At 33.8% G+C, this 17,471-nt stretch overlaps 3 protein-coding genes across 5 annotated transcripts; 1 reads left to right on the top strand and 2 right to left on the bottom strand.

Annotated features, from left to right (window-relative positions):
- Nucleotides 1–2,790: 2,790 nt before the first annotated feature.
- LOC144571893 (wall-associated receptor kinase 2-like) lies at nt 2,791–4,376 on the bottom strand. The gene is made up of 3 exons (XM_078321290.1): nt 4,101–4,376; nt 3,110–3,917; nt 2,791–2,902 (listed from the first exon to the last, which is right to left on the bottom strand). Exons 1-3 carry the CDS (start codon nt 4,212–4,214, stop codon nt 2,871–2,873), a joined length of 954 nt encoding a protein of 317 aa, XP_078177416.1. The 5' UTR covers nt 4,215–4,376; the 3' UTR covers nt 2,791–2,870.
- Nucleotides 4,377–6,154: 1,778 nt separating this feature from the next.
- Nucleotides 6,155–9,101, bottom strand: LOC144571857 (bet1-like SNARE 1-1). Of its 3 annotated transcripts, none has more exons than XM_078321246.1 (6): nt 8,946–9,101; nt 8,666–8,709; nt 8,028–8,160; nt 6,845–6,901; nt 6,683–6,742; nt 6,155–6,526 (listed from the first exon to the last, which is right to left on the bottom strand). In XM_078321246.1, the coding sequence occupies exons 2-6, from the start codon at nt 8,677–8,679 to the stop codon at nt 6,437–6,439; spliced, it is 354 nt and encodes a 117-aa protein (XP_078177372.1). In that variant the 5' UTR covers nt 8,680–8,709; nt 8,946–9,101; the 3' UTR covers nt 6,155–6,436. The 3 variants fall into 3 exon arrangements, with proteins under 3 accessions (XP_078177372.1, XP_078177374.1, XP_078177371.1); XM_078321248.1 differs by having other exon boundaries at nt 8,970–9,096; XM_078321245.1 differs by lacking the exons at nt 8,666–8,709; nt 8,946–9,101 and having other exon boundaries at nt 8,028–8,285.
- Nucleotides 9,102–11,033: 1,932 nt separating this feature from the next.
- LOC144571570 (ARM repeat superfamily protein) lies at nt 11,034–16,209 on the top strand. Its single transcript, XM_078320909.1, has 7 exons — nt 11,034–11,303; nt 11,731–11,864; nt 12,350–12,588; nt 13,170–13,308; nt 14,910–15,036; nt 15,435–15,553; nt 15,882–16,209. Exons 1-7 carry the CDS (start codon nt 11,144–11,146, stop codon nt 15,918–15,920), a joined length of 957 nt encoding a protein of 318 aa, XP_078177035.1. The 5' UTR covers nt 11,034–11,143; the 3' UTR covers nt 15,921–16,209.
- Nucleotides 16,210–17,471: the final 1,262 nt, after the last annotated feature.

Genomic DNA, 17,471 nt, shown 5'->3' with positions numbered 1-17,471 from the left:
TTGCCCCACTGACCTTAAAAAAAAAAAAATGCTGTAGCAGAAAATTTTAATAAGCTTCAAAATAGATCTTAAAAATAAGTTTAAAAGATCTACGCAATTTAAATAGTGCGAGTTACATGCACAATAACTTGATTTGTTCTAATCTGAAAAAAATATAATACGTAATAAACTTATATGCAAATATACCCTATTAGATTACATTCACTATTAGCATGTTATGTATGCTAATAGGAGATTTTAGTTTTAAATTTTAAGGGCAAAAAAAATATAGATTACATCTATAACATGTGTGTATGGTAATAGAGTATGAGTAGGGTTAAAATGCATCATTGGTTTTGTGCCCCAACTATACCCCATGTCTCTATCTCCGTTTACAAAGTTCAAACAGTCGATCCGAACCGTTCATCTTGTTCTACATATTAAAATGTGCTTAGAGACCAAATTTTATATTTTTTGGAATTTGTTTACTATTTTTTTAGATAGGTACAAAATTACTGCATCTGGACATTTTAATATGTAAAACATGATGAACGGTTTGGATCGACTCTTTGAACTTTGTAAACGGAGATAGAGACGTGGGGTATGGTTGGGGCACAAAACCAATGGTGCATTTTAACCCTTCTCGCCATATATATATATATATATATATATAGAGAGAGAGAGAGAGAGAGAGAGAGATAGGCTAATGTGCTTTCGGTAGCATATGGGCCGAAATACACACGGTCAAAATTTAAAATTTCAATATCCAAAAAGTCGATCTGAACCGTTCATCTTGTTCTCCATATTAATATGTGCTTGGAGGCAAAATTTTACATTTTTATGAATTTTTCTACTATTTATTAAGCCACTTTGAAAATCGTTGATCCAACGGTTTTACTGTTTTGTTAAGCCACCGTTGGATCAGCAATTTTCAAAGTGACTTAATAAATAGTAAACAAATTCAGAAAAATATAAAATTTGGTCTCCAAGCACATATTAATATGGAGAACAAGATGAACGGTTCAGATCGACTTTTTGAATTTTGAAATTTCAAATTTGAACCGTGTGTATTTCGGCCCATATGCTACCAAAAGTCCAAATTGCGTAGTTTATGATATTAGTATTACATTCGCTATAATTTTGAAATTATATTATATATTTGTATTAAATATCAACATTATTTAGTCTCATAGAACAATAAATAATACCAAATTGATTAAAAAATTATAATATTCATATTGAACCAATACAAAGTCCAAATTGCGACTCAAAATATCCATAGTAATACTAATATCATAAACTATCGATCTTTTTCTATTCAAAATATCTTCAACATCATAACATAATTTATTTATTTTCTATTTAAATTTCAAAATAACCTAGAAATTGAAAATAAAAAAATTTCATACTTCTAGTAAAATAAACAGATGATCCTTGAAGAAATTCTTGTTAGTCCCTAAAATTTCCATAATTTAGTAATTATTTATTTGATTTATCATCAGCTAAAAAAAAACCAAGTGCAAAATGAAAAAATTATTATAGCGGACCTGAATTTGATATAATGTAATATTTATCAAAATTAAACAATATCTTCACCATTTATTTATTTTAAAGCCCATATAAATTGAAAAAAAAAAACAGCTCATGTTGCATAGCACGTGCTATTTGTGCTATACCCTATGCGCTATAGCGGACCGCTATTACCGCTATAGTGTCCGTAGCTCAAATAGAGTGTGTTAATGCTATAGCTTAGCGTTTAGAGTCCAAAAACGCTATAGCGCGCTATTTAGAACACTGATGTTTCTTAAAACAACTAAAAGGCTTTAAGAAATTCAAGTGGTTGTTTTGAAGTTTGAAAAACATAAAAAAATTGATGGACTTTGGTTGAAGAAGAGTAGGTGATTTACTTAATTTATAGGCATAGAAGAAAATAACTAACTTGAATCTTCATTGTAATTGCTTGCTTTGCTCTATTAATTAAAAAATTGTTGTGAGTTTGAACAAATATTTATAGTGTTATCTTGTTGTTCTCTTTTTTTCTAAATAAAGTTTTCCTGCTTAGTCACCTTTAATCTTTATATGCGCGTCTCCATAGATATTAATGAATTGCCAGACCAATATATAATTATAAAACAACAAGTTAAGTTAAATTTGACCATTTAATTATCTACTAAAAATAAAATTACTTAAATAACCCTGCAAATTCTAGTCCATTAAGAAATTAAAAAATGGCTGTTTCCAGATATTCTTCAAGTTCTTATCTCCAAGAAAAAAAGGGAGTTTGGTCCGAAATTTTTATTTAATATAAAATCTATAAAAAAATTTGGTAGTTCATGCTAGCTATTTTTCCGTTTGTCCAATTTTAGTTATTTCGAACTGTTTTGAATCATATCAGGTCCTTTTCATTTTTGTTATATATAGACATATAGTATTGTCACAATTTTTCTTTTCATTTTGATTGAAAAGTTGTGACAGGTTTCAATTAAAAATGAGATACAAAATTTTGCATAGAATATCACTAATTTGTTGAGTTGGTACCATTGCAGGTATCAATTTAATTCAAATTGCATTCAAAGCTTTTCAAGCACTCTGAATCGCTTAACCAATTGAGTTGATTACGGTTGACTTGTTAATTGCTTAAGTTAATGACACTTAGTTAACTGGATGCTCGGTGCCTTGTTCAAACTTTGTTAACACAGTTTACTCTAATGAAATATATTTAATTAAAATTGTAATACAATTAGATTCATCAATTATACTATAATTATGTTATATGCCAACAACAATACGAGGGTAATATAGTCTTTCTCTTATTACATATATATTTTATTCAAATACATGCTACTTTCTTAATCTTTTTTATATGCCGAACATGAACTCCTTAGTGCTCCTTAACCTCCTAATCCACCTTGCCGAAGGGGGCCTTATAGTAAGAAAGAAAAATATATATGAGAGTTAGACAATATTATGCATCAACTGTGATAGTATACTTAATTTTGATTAAATTTACAACAATAAACAAGACTTTTTTCGAGATTGCCGAGGTCAATAAAAGCAGGCATAATTATAACTAAGAAAGTTGAGCATATCATTTGTAGTATGTACATATATATATATATATATAACGTACCTTGGCAACCATTAAGGAGATAGGGGTTTCCGTGGTACCCTGGTGCGCAATTGCATATATAACCTTGACCAGTTGCGCGGTCAACACATTGGCTGTTAGTGCTAACACATGCATAATGGGTTCTATTTTGTTTTGCTATTTTGCAGGTCTCGTTCCCTACGGCCCAATCAAGAACAACCGAAAATCTCTTGGCATCCTTAGCCGAAAATCTCTTGGCATCCTTGTTAAAGGAGTCAGGTTTGGTGAGATATGTGGTGCTAAATTTGAAGTTTTTTGTTTCTATTAGCATCGCATACCCACAAGGGCTGAAGCTTGTGGTATGAGAACTGTTGTAGCTTTTATCAAATGTAATATCATAATACTTCATTCCAAACGGAATGGCAGTCTGGCAGCAACTGATACCAGAGCATGAGCCATTCACTAGTCCCTGCTCACTCAAGCTCACAGATAGACACCCTATTGTGTACGAGATAGATTGACTCCCTTTAAGTTTGGCATATGCAGATGTCTCACTACCTAATACCATGAAACTATTTTCGGTATTTGATAACCAAAATGGCGTATTGGTCAAATCAACAGTAGACTCACCCCCACGAATTAACCTTGAGTTAATATAACACAGCCAAGAAACAACGACCTCAATCCGAGCTTGGCCTTGGGACATGGATATGCTTTGTAATACGGCTAACTCTGTGCGTGAAGCAGGCAAAGATATTGCCTTGTAGCTACCGTCGATTGTCTTATTACACACGAGGTTGAACTCTTCAGATCTGGAACAATTTTTACCTATCCCAAATGGATAGGTAACCTGTAATTATATGCAACTTTTTAATGTTAAATAATTAAGATGTTGTATGTAAATAATAGTTATCTTTTTTTATTTCTATGTATGATTGCAATTTTAAACACACTTTTTTTTTTATATAATTTACAAGTTATGAATCATGAGTATGGCCTTTTATTTAGTAATATATATGAACATATTACGTACCTCGGTGTCTCCACAATGTGTCGGACATCCGGCAGGGGGTTGAAATATTGGTTGAGCCACAGAGAACGACAGTAGTAGCATGAAGAAGAAAATGATAGCCATATATATATACATTAATGTATCTTAAAACAACTCAAAGGCTTTAAGAAATTCAAGTGGTTGTTTTGAGGTTTGAAAAACAGAAACAAATTGATGGACTTTGGTTGAAGAAGAGTGAGTGATTTACTTAATTTATAGGCATAGAAGAAAATAACTAACTTGAATCTTCATTGTAATTGCTTGCTTTGCTCTATTAATTAAAAAATTGTTGTGAGTTTGAACAAATATTTATAGTGTTATCTTGTTGTTCTCTTTTTTTCTAAATAAAGTTTTCCTGCTTAGTCACCTTTAATCTTTATATGCGCGCCTCCATAGATATTAATGAATTGCCAGACCAATATATAATTATAAAACAACAAGTTAAGTTAAATTTGACCATTTAATTATCTACTAAAAATAAAATTACTTAACTAACCCTGCAAATTCTAGTCCATTAATAAATTAAAAAAATGGCCGTTTCCAGATATTCTTCAAGTTCTTATCTCCAAGAAAAAAAGGCAGTTTGGTCCGAAATTTTTATTTAATATAAAATCTATAAAAAATTTTGGTAGTTCATGCTAGCTATATTACCGTTTGTCCAATTTTAGTTATTTCGAACTGTTTTGAATCATATGAGGTCCTTTTCATTTTTGTTATATATAGTATTGTCACAATTTTTCTTTTTCTCATTTTTCTTTTCATTTTGATTGAAAAGTTGTGACAGGTTTCAATTAAAAATGAGATACAAAATTTTGCATAGAATATCACTATTTAGTTTTAATACGTTTACGAGTAAAAATCTTATAGATCGATTAAATATGCTATCAATATTAGTTTCCATCATCAATGAAAAATTTCAAGCATAAAAATATTCACTGTTAACATTTTTTTTTTCCAAATATTCGGAAATTGTTCTAAATCACACTTGCTATATCAATTGGTTTTTGTAATCTGATTATGTCTTAATACAAGTCAAGAGATCACAAAAATTGACAGCCATGCATAAAACCTTTTTCTATTATAGTTCAGACAAATTCGATCGACTACAATAGAATAATATATTATTATTAGAACCCGGCCTGAGCAGCCTTGAATGTGATAAAGGAAGATTTGCGTTGCTAGGAGATAGGATCATTTGAAACGCTATCCTCTGCGAAGGTTTTACCTGCGGAGCTGTGCGGTGGTTTTAATCTGATCCGTTCGTTTCGGATCGGACGGGCTGGATTAAGGGTTCATCAAATTTTGAGTTTTTTTAAAATTCGGGCAAAATCTGATCTGATCCGTCCGATTCGAAACGAACGGACCAGATCAAAACCACCGCACAGCTCCGCAGGTAAAACCTCCGCAGAGGATACGCTTCCGGATCATTCACCTTCGACGCGCCCACTACGAACCGCATAGTTCTGCCTAAATAATACACTCCAAAACTTATCAAATTGACGAATACAAATCTTTCTACTTATGTTTGTATACAAAATTTATCATTTAAACCATCTTAAATATGTTTACATGCAAAATTTATAATTTTTTCAAATTATTTTAGTACCAAATTAAGCATAAAAATAATGATAAAAAATAAATAATTAAAATTAACATATAAAATTTTCACATTTAATTGCTTTACTTGATACTCAATAAATTTTACATGTAAACACTTTACTCATTAAGTAGATCAGTTTAAATTTGTTGTTTAAAACCGATTCAATAGATATTAGAAGTGAGACAAATTTAAATACCATTTATATTACGATAGCCGAACACTTATTATTATTATTATTATTTAGCCTTCTTGAACGCCGGTTGGCAGCACTAACATTAGATTAAAAAAATGGGGTTGGAATTTAATGGCAGTGCCTTAATTTAGACAACTTTGATAACATTTTCTTTAATCAAGGCAAAAAATTAGAAAATAAAGAATTCGTATGGCTAGCTTTGTAATGACATAGTAAAAACTTAGGCAAAGACCCCAAGAAATATAGTAAAGCTCCAAGGATGGTAACTAAACACAACCAACATAGATTACATCTAAGCAAAGAAACCAAAAATTCTAGTCAAGCTTTATAATTACATCAAAAAATTACCAAATTAAACAAGTAACAATTAACAAATACTAAGTCTGGGCATCATATACCATGAAATTAACACCCTGGGTCAAGTAAATCACCTCTATTATCATCATATAACCCCACTATATGACCCCACAAAATCTTGATATCTTAGTATAAATTAAAGTGTAACTGGAGGGCACTGTTGCAGAACTACCTGGTCAAGTAGTATATGAGGAGGAAGAGAGCAAGAAAAGATGCTACAAGCGTAGCCATTCTTCTCCCAGATTTTGTCTCAAAAACCTGTATATATTGAACAAATATTAAGAAAAGTTGAGGAATAAATATTTTATTTATTTAAATAAATCAGACACGCTATCAATATCTGCTTTTATAAGGGAATATTTTAAGGTTTAGGAACAAAAAGAACTCGAAAAGATGATGGTTAAGTTCAATTACTGTCTTGAATCTGCCCACTGTTCCTGAAAGTATACCCCTAGATGAATCCATGTCATTCCCCTGCATAGAGAACTCAGTAAAATTAGCTTATTACGCAGAGAAGAAAGAGGGAGGGAGGGGCAGCTGCTGTCAAGGTTTTCAAGAAAGAGAGAGGGATGATACCATTTTATCAAGCATTCTGTTGTGGTTTTGTACTTCTTCATGTATATCACCTGTTAACTGTCAGTGCCAATAAAGAACGTCAGTTTTGTATGTGATGCAACTGTAATAAGCAGGAACAAAAAGATTCACATGGTGCTTTCGAGGGTATGTATGTTTAGAGCATACAATCTCATATCCCCCTATCCAAGCAATTCACATATCCAAACAATCTCATGTTGGTACAGCAACACGGCAATTGGCATGGTAGTAATTAGTAAGTGCTTGCCATTACAATCTATAAAAATGGGAAAACATGGAATATCATCTCCACCACATAATGAGGCTTTCAACATTGCCACATTATGCATCCCTCCCTTTTGATGGCAATATTGCGAGAATACAATCTAATTTAGATCAATGTAAATTATGTTGTCTAAATATTGATGAGCTCACATTGAATTTAACAGCTGTTGTGTCTGACATCAATAATACTCTTTAGAAGTAGATGCAATTTTTTTTTCAATTAGTATGGGAAATGTACTTGTTTGGGACTAAAGGTTTTGTTGTTGTTGTTCTAATTAGTATGGGAAATGTACTTTAATTTGGTTTTTGCACTAATTTGATGATATTAAAGTAGTTTAAAGCTAAAATGCTAAAGAAATACAGTCAGAGACAGCTATGGACTTATTATTATACCATACCATATGTAAACAGTAATTTTATTAGTTACACTGAGCAAGGACACTACTGCATCACCAAACAAAGAAACTAAGAACAGAACTCCTGACAATCACGTTCCTGAGAAACTAATATTACATGACCAACCATCCCCCATTATTACCTAAATTTGTACAGATTCCCTACAAATCCGAATGCCAGTCAAATCTCAAACTGCACTTTTGTGTGTCTAATGTTACTCCCAGAGTTCCTTTTTTTTCTTCCTTGAAGCTATAAGATTAAATTATTGTAAAGAAGTTTCAAAAGAACACTATAAATCTGCCACACACAGGTTCAGTACCAGTTCATGTGGCCAATACATGCTGATATCAAATATGGTAGTTCTTAAGTTTATAAAAGATAAGCACAGTTTGATTTTTTTTTTTTCACTCATTATTATCTCTAGTTCCAACCAAGGCCAAGAAGTATGGAATAAGAAAAGAAAATGCACAAGGAAAAAGAGTAGAAAATGAAAGTTAAAACATACTCTCTTGAGGAAATTGACACGATCTTGTAAACCTTCCATGCCTCGATCATTACTATGCTCATCAATTTCATGGGAAGAAGAATAGGGCCGAACTCCCCCCTCTTCAAGCCCATCAAGCAGTGCCACTCTGCTTCTGAAATCCATTGAGTTTATAACCAGGTTATCAGACAGTATCTTGCTAGATGTTTCAGCAATCGAAAGCTCCTCTTCAATCATGTCTATAAAAAAAATTCTATGGTTCCAGAAATACTATCAACTATTCACCTTAGTTGCTCATGAAGACAAACTGCTTGTGCAGTGGCTTGCTATAATGGTCTAGAAAGGGACGATCGAATCTGTATGATTAGACATTTGCTTTTAACCCTTGTTTTTATACGGTTAACTTCACCTGAATGCTTTGGAGCGGGCATTAAAGGCTACGGAACACATGCTGGTAAATACAAGTTGGGTTATTGCTTCATTCAGAATAAGTTTAATAATTGGTTGCAGCATTTGACCTTAGGCTGAAATCTGAACGAGCCAGAAAAATAAAGTTGCAGAAAAAAGTAAGTTTATTCAGTTGGTTCAAAAACATCAAGTGGCTTGCTACTTCATATTTCATTGGCCTTAAGGGGAAGCGAAAGGGAAAAAAGACTGACCTCCTTGAATTCATATATTTCCCCAATTCTTGCCTTTCTCTAACCTATAAGCAAACACAGAAAGTAAGGCATCAATATTTTTTTTACTTTATGCGCCAGAGCCATCAATTAATTAACATTTTCCATATTAAATTTCCTCAAACTCTAACAAAGGGGCATTTACTAATCCATACGAGAGTTGAATTGACTGCACGAATCGATCCAAATTAAAATTTGCAGTTTACCGAAGAAAATTGATCCAGTCCATAAACCTAAAATAAGCAAACCAAAAGGAACCTACCGATGCAAGAAAAATTGTACTTATATTCAGATCTGAATGTCTGACAAAGGAAGAAGGGGAAAATGGCGGTTCAAGATTAAATGGAGACGAAAGATTTGGTGCAAAGCGATCCGCGATCTCGCCCCAGCACCGCGGTTCTGCTCCGAGCAGAAAAAAGGGGTACCCGGAATTCGCATCCTCTGCATTAGCTTAACTTTTGAGTTAATGCAGATGGAATCCAGACCGTCCGATCTGTATTGGCGCGAATATTAAAGATGCTCCATGACTGATTGGCTCGGATCCTGATCAGACGGCTGGATGTATTAACTGAGTTAATGCAGAAGATGCTGACTCAAGGAATCCAACAATGGATATTTGGATCATAGTCACACAACTCGTGTTTAATTTGCGAATTATTCGTGTTTTATTTGTTTTTTTGATGTTTTCGAACCGAACTCCGAATAAAACACAAAAAATATATAATACATTTTATTCGCGAATAAAATATGAGTCACGGATTATTCGTGAGAAAAATGCAAAAAAAAAAAAAATTAGAAAATTTATTTTTTTTGGATTTTTTATTGTACCGAATCATTATCAAATTATATCATAATTACAAATTTTTGATCCTGCCGAATCAAATCCGAATTATTTATTTGTCACTTTGGTTTGAATAGGTATATGTAACATGTTGCATCTAGATCTTTCCTGTAAACAGGATGTTTACTTGAAAGATGGATGTAAACAGGACGTTTGTAGTTGCTGTGATCAACCTACGAGTCATGTAACAAAAATAAAATAAAATCCACGATTTTTTTTTTAATCTTGATAGATATTGTTTATCTTAATGATTCTATCAAGCTTGTTCAGTTGTGTTGATGCTTATATAGTTGATAACCTTATTACAAATGAATAAATGATGACAATTCGGTAAAATAAAAGGTATGAAGAGTAAAAAGAAAAATTAAGAACATTCTCCTTCTAAAGGGGACCGAATCTCCTGCCCCCAGAGTCACTGTTGGTGGGCCCTCTAAACCCTAAATTCTAAATCCTAAACCCTAAACCCTAAATCCGGCCCGACCCCGCAGTGACTGAGGGGGCAGGATTTTCCTGCACCCCGGGGGGCAGGTGATCTGCTTCCCTTCTAAAGACCAGGGTCGGCTCTAGTGCAGGACATCCATGGCGACTGCCTTGAGTCCCAAGATCGAAAGGACCTAAAAAAAAAATATTAGTTTGTATATATATATATAAAATAATTAATGTGTATATATTAAAAATAAATAAAATATCAGGGTTCAAACTTTTATATAAATAGGTATGATTTATTGGTATATCAACAAAAAATGAGACCGGCTAATACGCTTTCATAAGCACTTCAATATCATATGCTTATAGGTCCTTTTTGACATTTTAAAAATCCAAATAGTCGATCCAAATAATTTATGTGATATTTATATTAAAACGTGCTTGGAGACCAAATTTTACATTTCTTTGAACTTTTTTACTTATTTTTAAGGTAGGTAGAAAATCATTGTTTTTTATGGCCCAGAATCTTCTGAATCAAAGTATTTTCTACCTATCTTAAATAATAGTAAAAATATTTAAAAAAAATGTAAAATTTGGTCTCCAAGCACGTTTTAAGATGGATATCATGTTGAACGGTTCAGATCAACTGTTTGGACTTTGAAAATACAAAAATGACTTATAAGTATATGGTGTTGAAGTATGTATGTTAGTGTATTAATTGGTTTCATAAAAATTTTGTATATACAATGGGTCCAAACTTTTCTCCTGTCCTAGATTCCAAAATTTTCAGGACCGACTCTGCTAAAGAGGTAAGTTGTGAGAAAAAAAAAAAAACTATTTAATTATGTTATACTACACATATTTAGTCTTGTGCTGCTCCCTATTTTCAGTTATGTACTTATGTTATATTACACATGTTTAGATGAAGAAATTGACGTTCGATATTTAAATTATCACGCTGGTAGCTTCTACTATGCATCTTCAAAAAATTCAAATTATCAACGTTCTGGGCCGGGCCTTATTAGGGGACAGAGCTAAACGAAAATTTTGGGCTGGGAAATCCAAAGAATTCGGGCTGTGAGCCTGTGACTAATGGCAACTCCTCGCGTGCAGCGGACGAACTGCATTGAGCTGCTCCCTTCCTCCCTCCCTCCCTCTTATCTCGTGATCAGTAGCTGTAGCGGAGAGGAGCCATGGGTTGCGAGGAGGGATCTTTCAAATCAACGCCTGAGATGGAGAAGTTTCTTTGCGAGATTCTGATCGACCAGACTCAGTCGATCTCCGAGAGATTTCGCACTCTCTTCTCCCTCCGGAACCTCCACGGCCCTGCCCCTCGCGATGCTCTCATCCATGGTATGAATTGCTACATGCTTCCTGTTCTCAGTCTTTTTATTTTGCGGCTAATTTGTTAATTCAGTGAGAGGTAACTGGGTTCTAATTATTTACACTGTTATGCATCACGCTAACTAGGTAAGTAGTAGCTGATTGGATGATTGGAGTACTTTTTATCAAATATCATGAAATTTGGAGTAATCCTTCTTACGTAATCGTTTCCTTATAAATAAATGTAGTGTTTGTTCCTTCTCAAGTCTGGTACTGTCCTGTACCAAAAGAACACTAAGGATTAGTACCAAATCCGCTAGGCCAGGAATGATTGTGAAGTCTATAAATGAAATTCATCTGATGTGGTACCAAATCCCTTTTTGTGTTAGTTGGAAGCGCTTTTCCTATGTTTACCCAAGTACAAATACAAATTTTAATGATATATGCTGGTGACCAGCTACAAGAGACCCCTCCAACTTGCTCGCACATGAGGCAGCATTTGCACTTGGTCAAATGCAAGACCCTGAGGCTATCCCTGCTTTAGTATCTGTGCTTCAAGACCTTTCTTTGCATCCAATTGTTCGACATGAGGTAAACAAGCCCCCTTTTCCCACAAACTGCACTTGAAACAGTCTGACTCATTTATTAAAACAGCCTTGTGTTTTTACATAAAGTCCAGAATCTGTTATTCAAGCAACTGGAATCAAGCAAACGGCACCAAAGAAGTAAAAAACAGAGTCCCTACGGTTTCAGCTTACTTTGCAGACTTAACATCACCGACCCCCTTTTTTTGAACCTTTCTTAGCCAAATAGCTAAAAGAGAAGAAAGGGGTGGGTACCAGTCTCAGTGTCACCGTTGTCGATTTTATTCATCCCATAACATTCCCAAAAGAAAAGCAAATTGAAACTGAGCTTTCCCGCCCTCAAACAAACTCCTTGCCAAAAACAAAGCTTTTTACTGATTTCAAGCAAATTAAGCTGCCATCACAACTGAATCTCTCCAGCACCTTTACTTTACTGATCTCCAGACTATAATTCTCTATCTATTTTTGAATTAACTGACTTCACTTCATTAGGCTGCTGAGGCTCTTGGAGCTATTGGATTGGAAAGCACGGTTACCTTGTTGGAAGAGACTCTGCTCACTGATCCAGCCATTGAAGTGAGAGAAACTTGTGAACTGGCACTGAGACGCATAAATCAGAAAAAGAGCATGAGTAATGACGTTAGCGCTGCATCTATCTCTGATGGTCCTCGTTTTTTGTCAGTTGATCCAGCTTTACCGGCATCCCTTGATTTATCGGTAGATCAGCTGAGGTACAATTTACACAAAAGAACACTTTCATGTCCTTTCACCTATATATGCCTTACATACTGATGAGAAGATTCTCATTCTTTGATAAAGAATCCAAAGTATGCACCTTTCTCCTCTTTTTATGCAGAGCAGGAGAGTAGCAAGCCTGGATATTTTTGGTATCTAATGAAGAAGCCAGTGTGGGTTTGTAGAAAACATGTTGGGTTCTTTTGTATACTTTTCGTATGCAACATTTTCCTATTTTGCTGAGAGCATGCATGATGCTTCTAATTTTGATGGGGCCCGTGTGATACCATTAAGTCTTTAACTACTAAAGTGTATACATGAAAGTGTCTATGTTAAACTTGTGGCAAGTTCCATTAGCTTGTGATCTTTACTTCCATTTTAGTGAAGTTTGAAATTATCTTTCTTTCTAGTAGCATAAGGCTTCAATCTCCCATTTATCAAAATTCATGTGTAAACCATTGCAACATTTTGATACCCTCCCTTGTTTCTCTATCCCTTAACAACTTATTGATAACAGTGATTTCTGTATGTGACAATTCAGTATTTATTTTTCTCACTGTTTCTTTCTTTTTTTAAGGGAAGTTTTATTGAACGAGAAGGAAGGCATGTACGAGCGGTATGCGGCACTATTCGCTCTTAGAAATGAGGGTGGAGATGCTGCTGTTGATGCCATAGTTTCATGTTTAGATGCAAATAGTGCTCTTTTGAAGCATGAGGTTTGGGTCCATCACTCTTTTGAAGTCTCTTTACCATATAATTTTTTACAACAGTACTTTTACAAATACTATGATCTCATAACTTGGATCTAGCATAAAAAACTAAGAGTCGACTGAGATGTCTATCCACCAAGTGATATGTATTGGCATCTCTCCATACACAAGTTGCAAAAGCTGGAAATGTTATTTATACATTTTGCTGGCTAATCCCCTTTTAACCCATATTATGCACCAAACAACAACAAAAAATCAGTACAATACAGGATCATCTGTTAAGGTCTTCTGGACTGCAAATAAAAGAAAGATTGTTAAGTAGGGAATTTATATCATTTGCCAGGTTAAGCGCATTATTTAATCGCCACCCAACCTGACTTTGACATGCGTTATATATGAAAAAAAACATTGACAATCTGACTGAGAAAATCACGGAGATGGAAAGCCACAACTCGAGATATCCTATAAAATATTGCTGCTAAAAAGCATCCTTGTGCATATTTGGTTTTTATATTTCCTATACTATATATATACTTTGTTTTTATTTGAGTTCACTTTTCAATGTTACATGAGTTCCACAAGGTTAAAAAAATAGTTTTATTCCCAATAAAATTTGTTAAGTATGTAGTTTAGATAATTAGAAGTTCTACTGGTAGAGCTACATATAACTCATTTTAATAAATTAATCGTATAGATGATATAAATTGATTATGAAATATACATAGGTTGATACTTTAGTAGATAGGTCTTTATGTAGGAGTTGCATCATTGACAGTACTAGGGCTATGTTTGGTATATGTTATTAAAATTGTAACCAACTTTGGATTGGTACATCAACATTTACAGTTTAATGTAATTTTATTTTGAGGTTAGATGCATTAGTAATTAAAGTTGTTACATCAATGTAGCTTTGGCCCTCATTTGAGATCTATATTGACATTTTATAACTATCTAGGTTGACAATCTTTTGTACACGGATCAACATTTAAGCATTATTATGCTAGCATGTTGTATCTCTATTTTTGAAGACCAACACATAGCTTATGTGAGTTCATACTTCACTAAACACAGGTTGGCAATAATTAAGGTTATTTTCTTAATCTAGATTGTCACCTCATCATTAGTTGATTGGCATTTAATACTCAACACATGAACTTACCAATGTTGACGCTTAGATCGTGCTTTATTGGACTACAACTATAATATCAGATATTACTGGATTATAAATATAATATCAGAATGGAGACATGTTGCCTTACAATAAGTTGTGATATTGCCTTACAATAAGTTGTGATATTTGAAAACAGTTTGCAGTAACTAAGAAAGCTTCAATAGAGAAAATTTTGGCATTATTTTAATTCAAAACTTTTTGAGAAATAACTCCAAATATAGTAAGAAATGAAGTAAGAAAGAGAGACCTGAGTCTGGATTGGTTGGTGATAACAGATGATTTAAGATGCAAGATAATTGGCATTTCTCAAGAAAGTATTATTACGAACTGAACTTGAATGAGTGACAATGTCTTTAAACCCAGTATTTTTGTACTCATTATCTCTCCATTATGTTAGTTTTATCTTGTGTAAAATAGATACAATGATCATTATCAGGTCGCGTATGTATTGGGTCAGCTTCAAAATAAGGCGTCTTCTGCTGCACTTTCAAGGGTACTTCGGGATGAAACTGAGCATCCCATGGTTCGTCATGAAGCCGCCGAAGCTCTTGGTTCGATTGCTGGTATTGCTCTTTCCTATTTTCTGTCCGTTTTCTTATGTTCTCTTTTCTTGGATTGCACGAGTACATTGTTTTTCTTTCTTTTTTTACTTAAATAGTCTTATTTGTTCCCTTTGCCATGTTTATTATTCAATTGAGTGAAAATTGGGCCTTAATAGCCTCTTATAGTTTATCATAGGAAAAGCTTCACCTGATTATGTGTTGTGAGTGTATCAGATAGGGCAAGTTAATGTAATCATGTTTCTAGGTTCATGCGTCCCCTTTCCCAACCTTCTCTTGATCACAACAGGAGGAACCCTAAAATCTTTGTTTTGTATATTCCTTTTCTTTGCCTGAAAGCTCTTTTGTTATTTATTCCTTGGAGATGGATCTCAAAACTTTTATTCTTTGATCCTTTATAGATAGCGGAAGCATAGAACTTCTGGAGTTATTTACGAAGGATCCTGAACCAATCGTCTCCCAGAGTTGCGAGGTTGCGCTCAGCATGCTTGAATTCGAGAGATCTGGCAAGTCATTTGAGGTAAAATGAAGGTTTACTTTATCAGAACTGGTGTTATGCTGGTGTAAACCCTAGATTCTGATGTCTATAGAATATGATACCAAATTTCACCATTTCCGTTCTTTGTTTTTCTGTCTTCTCTGGTGTTAGACCTAAAGTGCAAATGTTGAGCTTATTGAGGGTTAGTCTTTATAATCATCTATGGGGCTAATTTAGGATTAGTACCAATCTGCACAGTTCTATGGGCCTCAAGATTTACATACCAACTTGTCTCTGAGATTACTGTCGTACTTATTTTTTGGATTATTGATGCTGTCTTATGCTCTCTTATTCTTCTTTCTTTTGACAGTTTCTGTTCATGTCTGCTCCTGAAGGGCAAGAGGCATGATTCGTGCCATTTCAGGCAGCTCTATTTATAGTTATCAAATTTTCTTGAGGAAAATATATTATGTGGTATTAACTTTTGGTGTTGAGATATATTGAATTTGCATTGACAAATCATAGTTTATCCACAAGGCGATGCTAATATCCAGTGACAACTCCCATGTACTGATAAAACTTGTTTTGCGTATGCTGCTGTGATACAGATCTGAGCTCATGCAACCTTGGCTTATCTCAGAATTGTAAAATTATCTTGGTGGTTAAATAATTGTGAAGCACTGCACTGTTATTCTGTATTCTATTATTGGGGAAAAATAATTAACTTATCATTTATTATGAGCCCCCGCGACGGACAAATCGTTGCAATTCTCACATCTCGCAACTTTGTTAGCTAAAAGAAATGCTTACATCCTTACGCCTGAAAGGGTGCAAGTCGTATGGGAACATACATTCAAGTTCGCATTGTTTTCTGTTCTCTGCGACTCTACGTCACAATTTTCTAGTTTTCTCTTGCAAATATATTTTTGTAGTTATTGCTTTTCAATTACATATTGTATACACACAACAAATTTGATTGTCAACCAAATGAAATCCACATGGCTGAGAATCTGAAGAAGAATCGGAAGTCAAAAGAACCTCTAAAATGGTCTGTCTCCGTGACTGGCCCATTAATTATTCCCCAGTCCGTATCGTTTTCTCTGGTTAGCTTCCTTTTTTGAACTACACCTAGCGGGAGAGAGGATGGACTCATAACACATTACATGCTGAGATTAAGTTCTCTCGGAAGCTAGACAAAAATTAGACAAGATCTCTTGTAAACAACATGTGAATTAAATGCTTCAAACTAGAAGCATTACAAAATCTTTTCTTATAAATGCTTTTAGGATTCTAAATTTTACAGTGCCTCTGCAATTAAATGCATCCGCAGACTGCTGGGATTGATTGACTCTCAATCAATTTAAATTTCCTGTAACTCGGGTAAAATATATTATTTTATGTGTGGCGTTTTTTTGAAAAGAAAAAAGAAATACTTAGTAACTTTTTCATTCATAGTTTAAAATTTAACATTGTTGCCGTTTTAAAGTAAGATGAAATGCCGAAATTTTTAAACATACCATTCAAAAAAAGACTTAAACTAAATAATCACAATTTGGTCAGAATTTTATTTTTGATACAGCCGTAATGTGAAATTGCAGATAGAAATTGAGTATCCGCAACTTCACGTTGCGGACTAACTTTTTTCCTACTCACAACTGACTGTTTCTCAGATTTTCTTGGGCCCCCAAATTTTTTTAACCAATCAGCAACACGTTGAAAACAAAATTTTGGTCAAAATTCTTGGAGAAAAAAGTTGTTGTCCGCAACGTGAAGTTGCATGCATTCAATTTCTACAATTTTACATTATGGCGGCCGTGTTAATGAATTTTTCAGATTTCGTGGTTATTTAATTTTTTTTTAATGGTAAAAATAAAAATTTCCGGGTGGAATGCTAGCATTTCTTGTAAAAAGTAGGTGAAACTTCATTTCAATTTCTTTTAAGAGGACTTAAAGTCTTAAA

The sequence above is a fragment of the Carex rostrata genome, chromosome 19 (assembly GCF_964058835.1).
Source record: "Carex rostrata chromosome 19, lpCarRost1.2, whole genome shotgun sequence".
NCBI lineage: Eukaryota > Viridiplantae > Streptophyta > Magnoliopsida > Poales > Cyperaceae > Carex > Carex rostrata.
Note: the sequence above shows the minus strand (reverse complement) of the source record. Positions and strands in the feature narration are given on the sequence as shown.

Coding starts and splice junctions, on each gene's coding strand:
- LOC144571893 (XM_078321290.1), bottom strand. CDS start 4,214: ATGTATATATATATGGCTATCATTTTCTTCTTCATGCTACTACTGTCG. Junction 3,918..4,100: donor CACATTGTGGAGACACCGAG/GTACGTAATATG, acceptor ATATAATTACAG/GTTACCTATCCATTTGGGAT. Junction 2,903..3,109: donor TCTCCTTAATGGTTGCCAAG/GTACGTTATATA, acceptor TCTTACTATAAG/GCCCCCTTCGGCAAGGTGGA.
- LOC144571570 (XM_078320909.1), top strand. CDS start 11,144: ATGGGTTGCGAGGAGGGATCTTTCAAATCAACGCCTGAGATGGAGAAG. Junction 11,304..11,730: donor TCGCGATGCTCTCATCCATG/GTATGAATTGCT, acceptor GCTGGTGACCAG/CTACAAGAGACCCCTCCAAC. Junction 11,865..12,349: donor ATCCAATTGTTCGACATGAG/GTAAACAAGCCC, acceptor TCACTTCATTAG/GCTGCTGAGGCTCTTGGAGC.
- LOC144571857 (XM_078321245.1), bottom strand. CDS start 8,243: ATGATTGAAGAGGAGCTTTCGATTGCTGAAACATCTAGCAAGATACTG. Junction 6,902..8,027: donor GTGTCAATTTCCTCAAGAGA/GTATGTTTTAAC, acceptor TGGCACTGACAG/TTAACAGGTGATATACATGA. Junction 6,743..6,844: donor ACAGAATGCTTGATAAAATG/GTATCATCCCTC, acceptor TTCTCTATGCAG/GGGAATGACATGGATTCATC.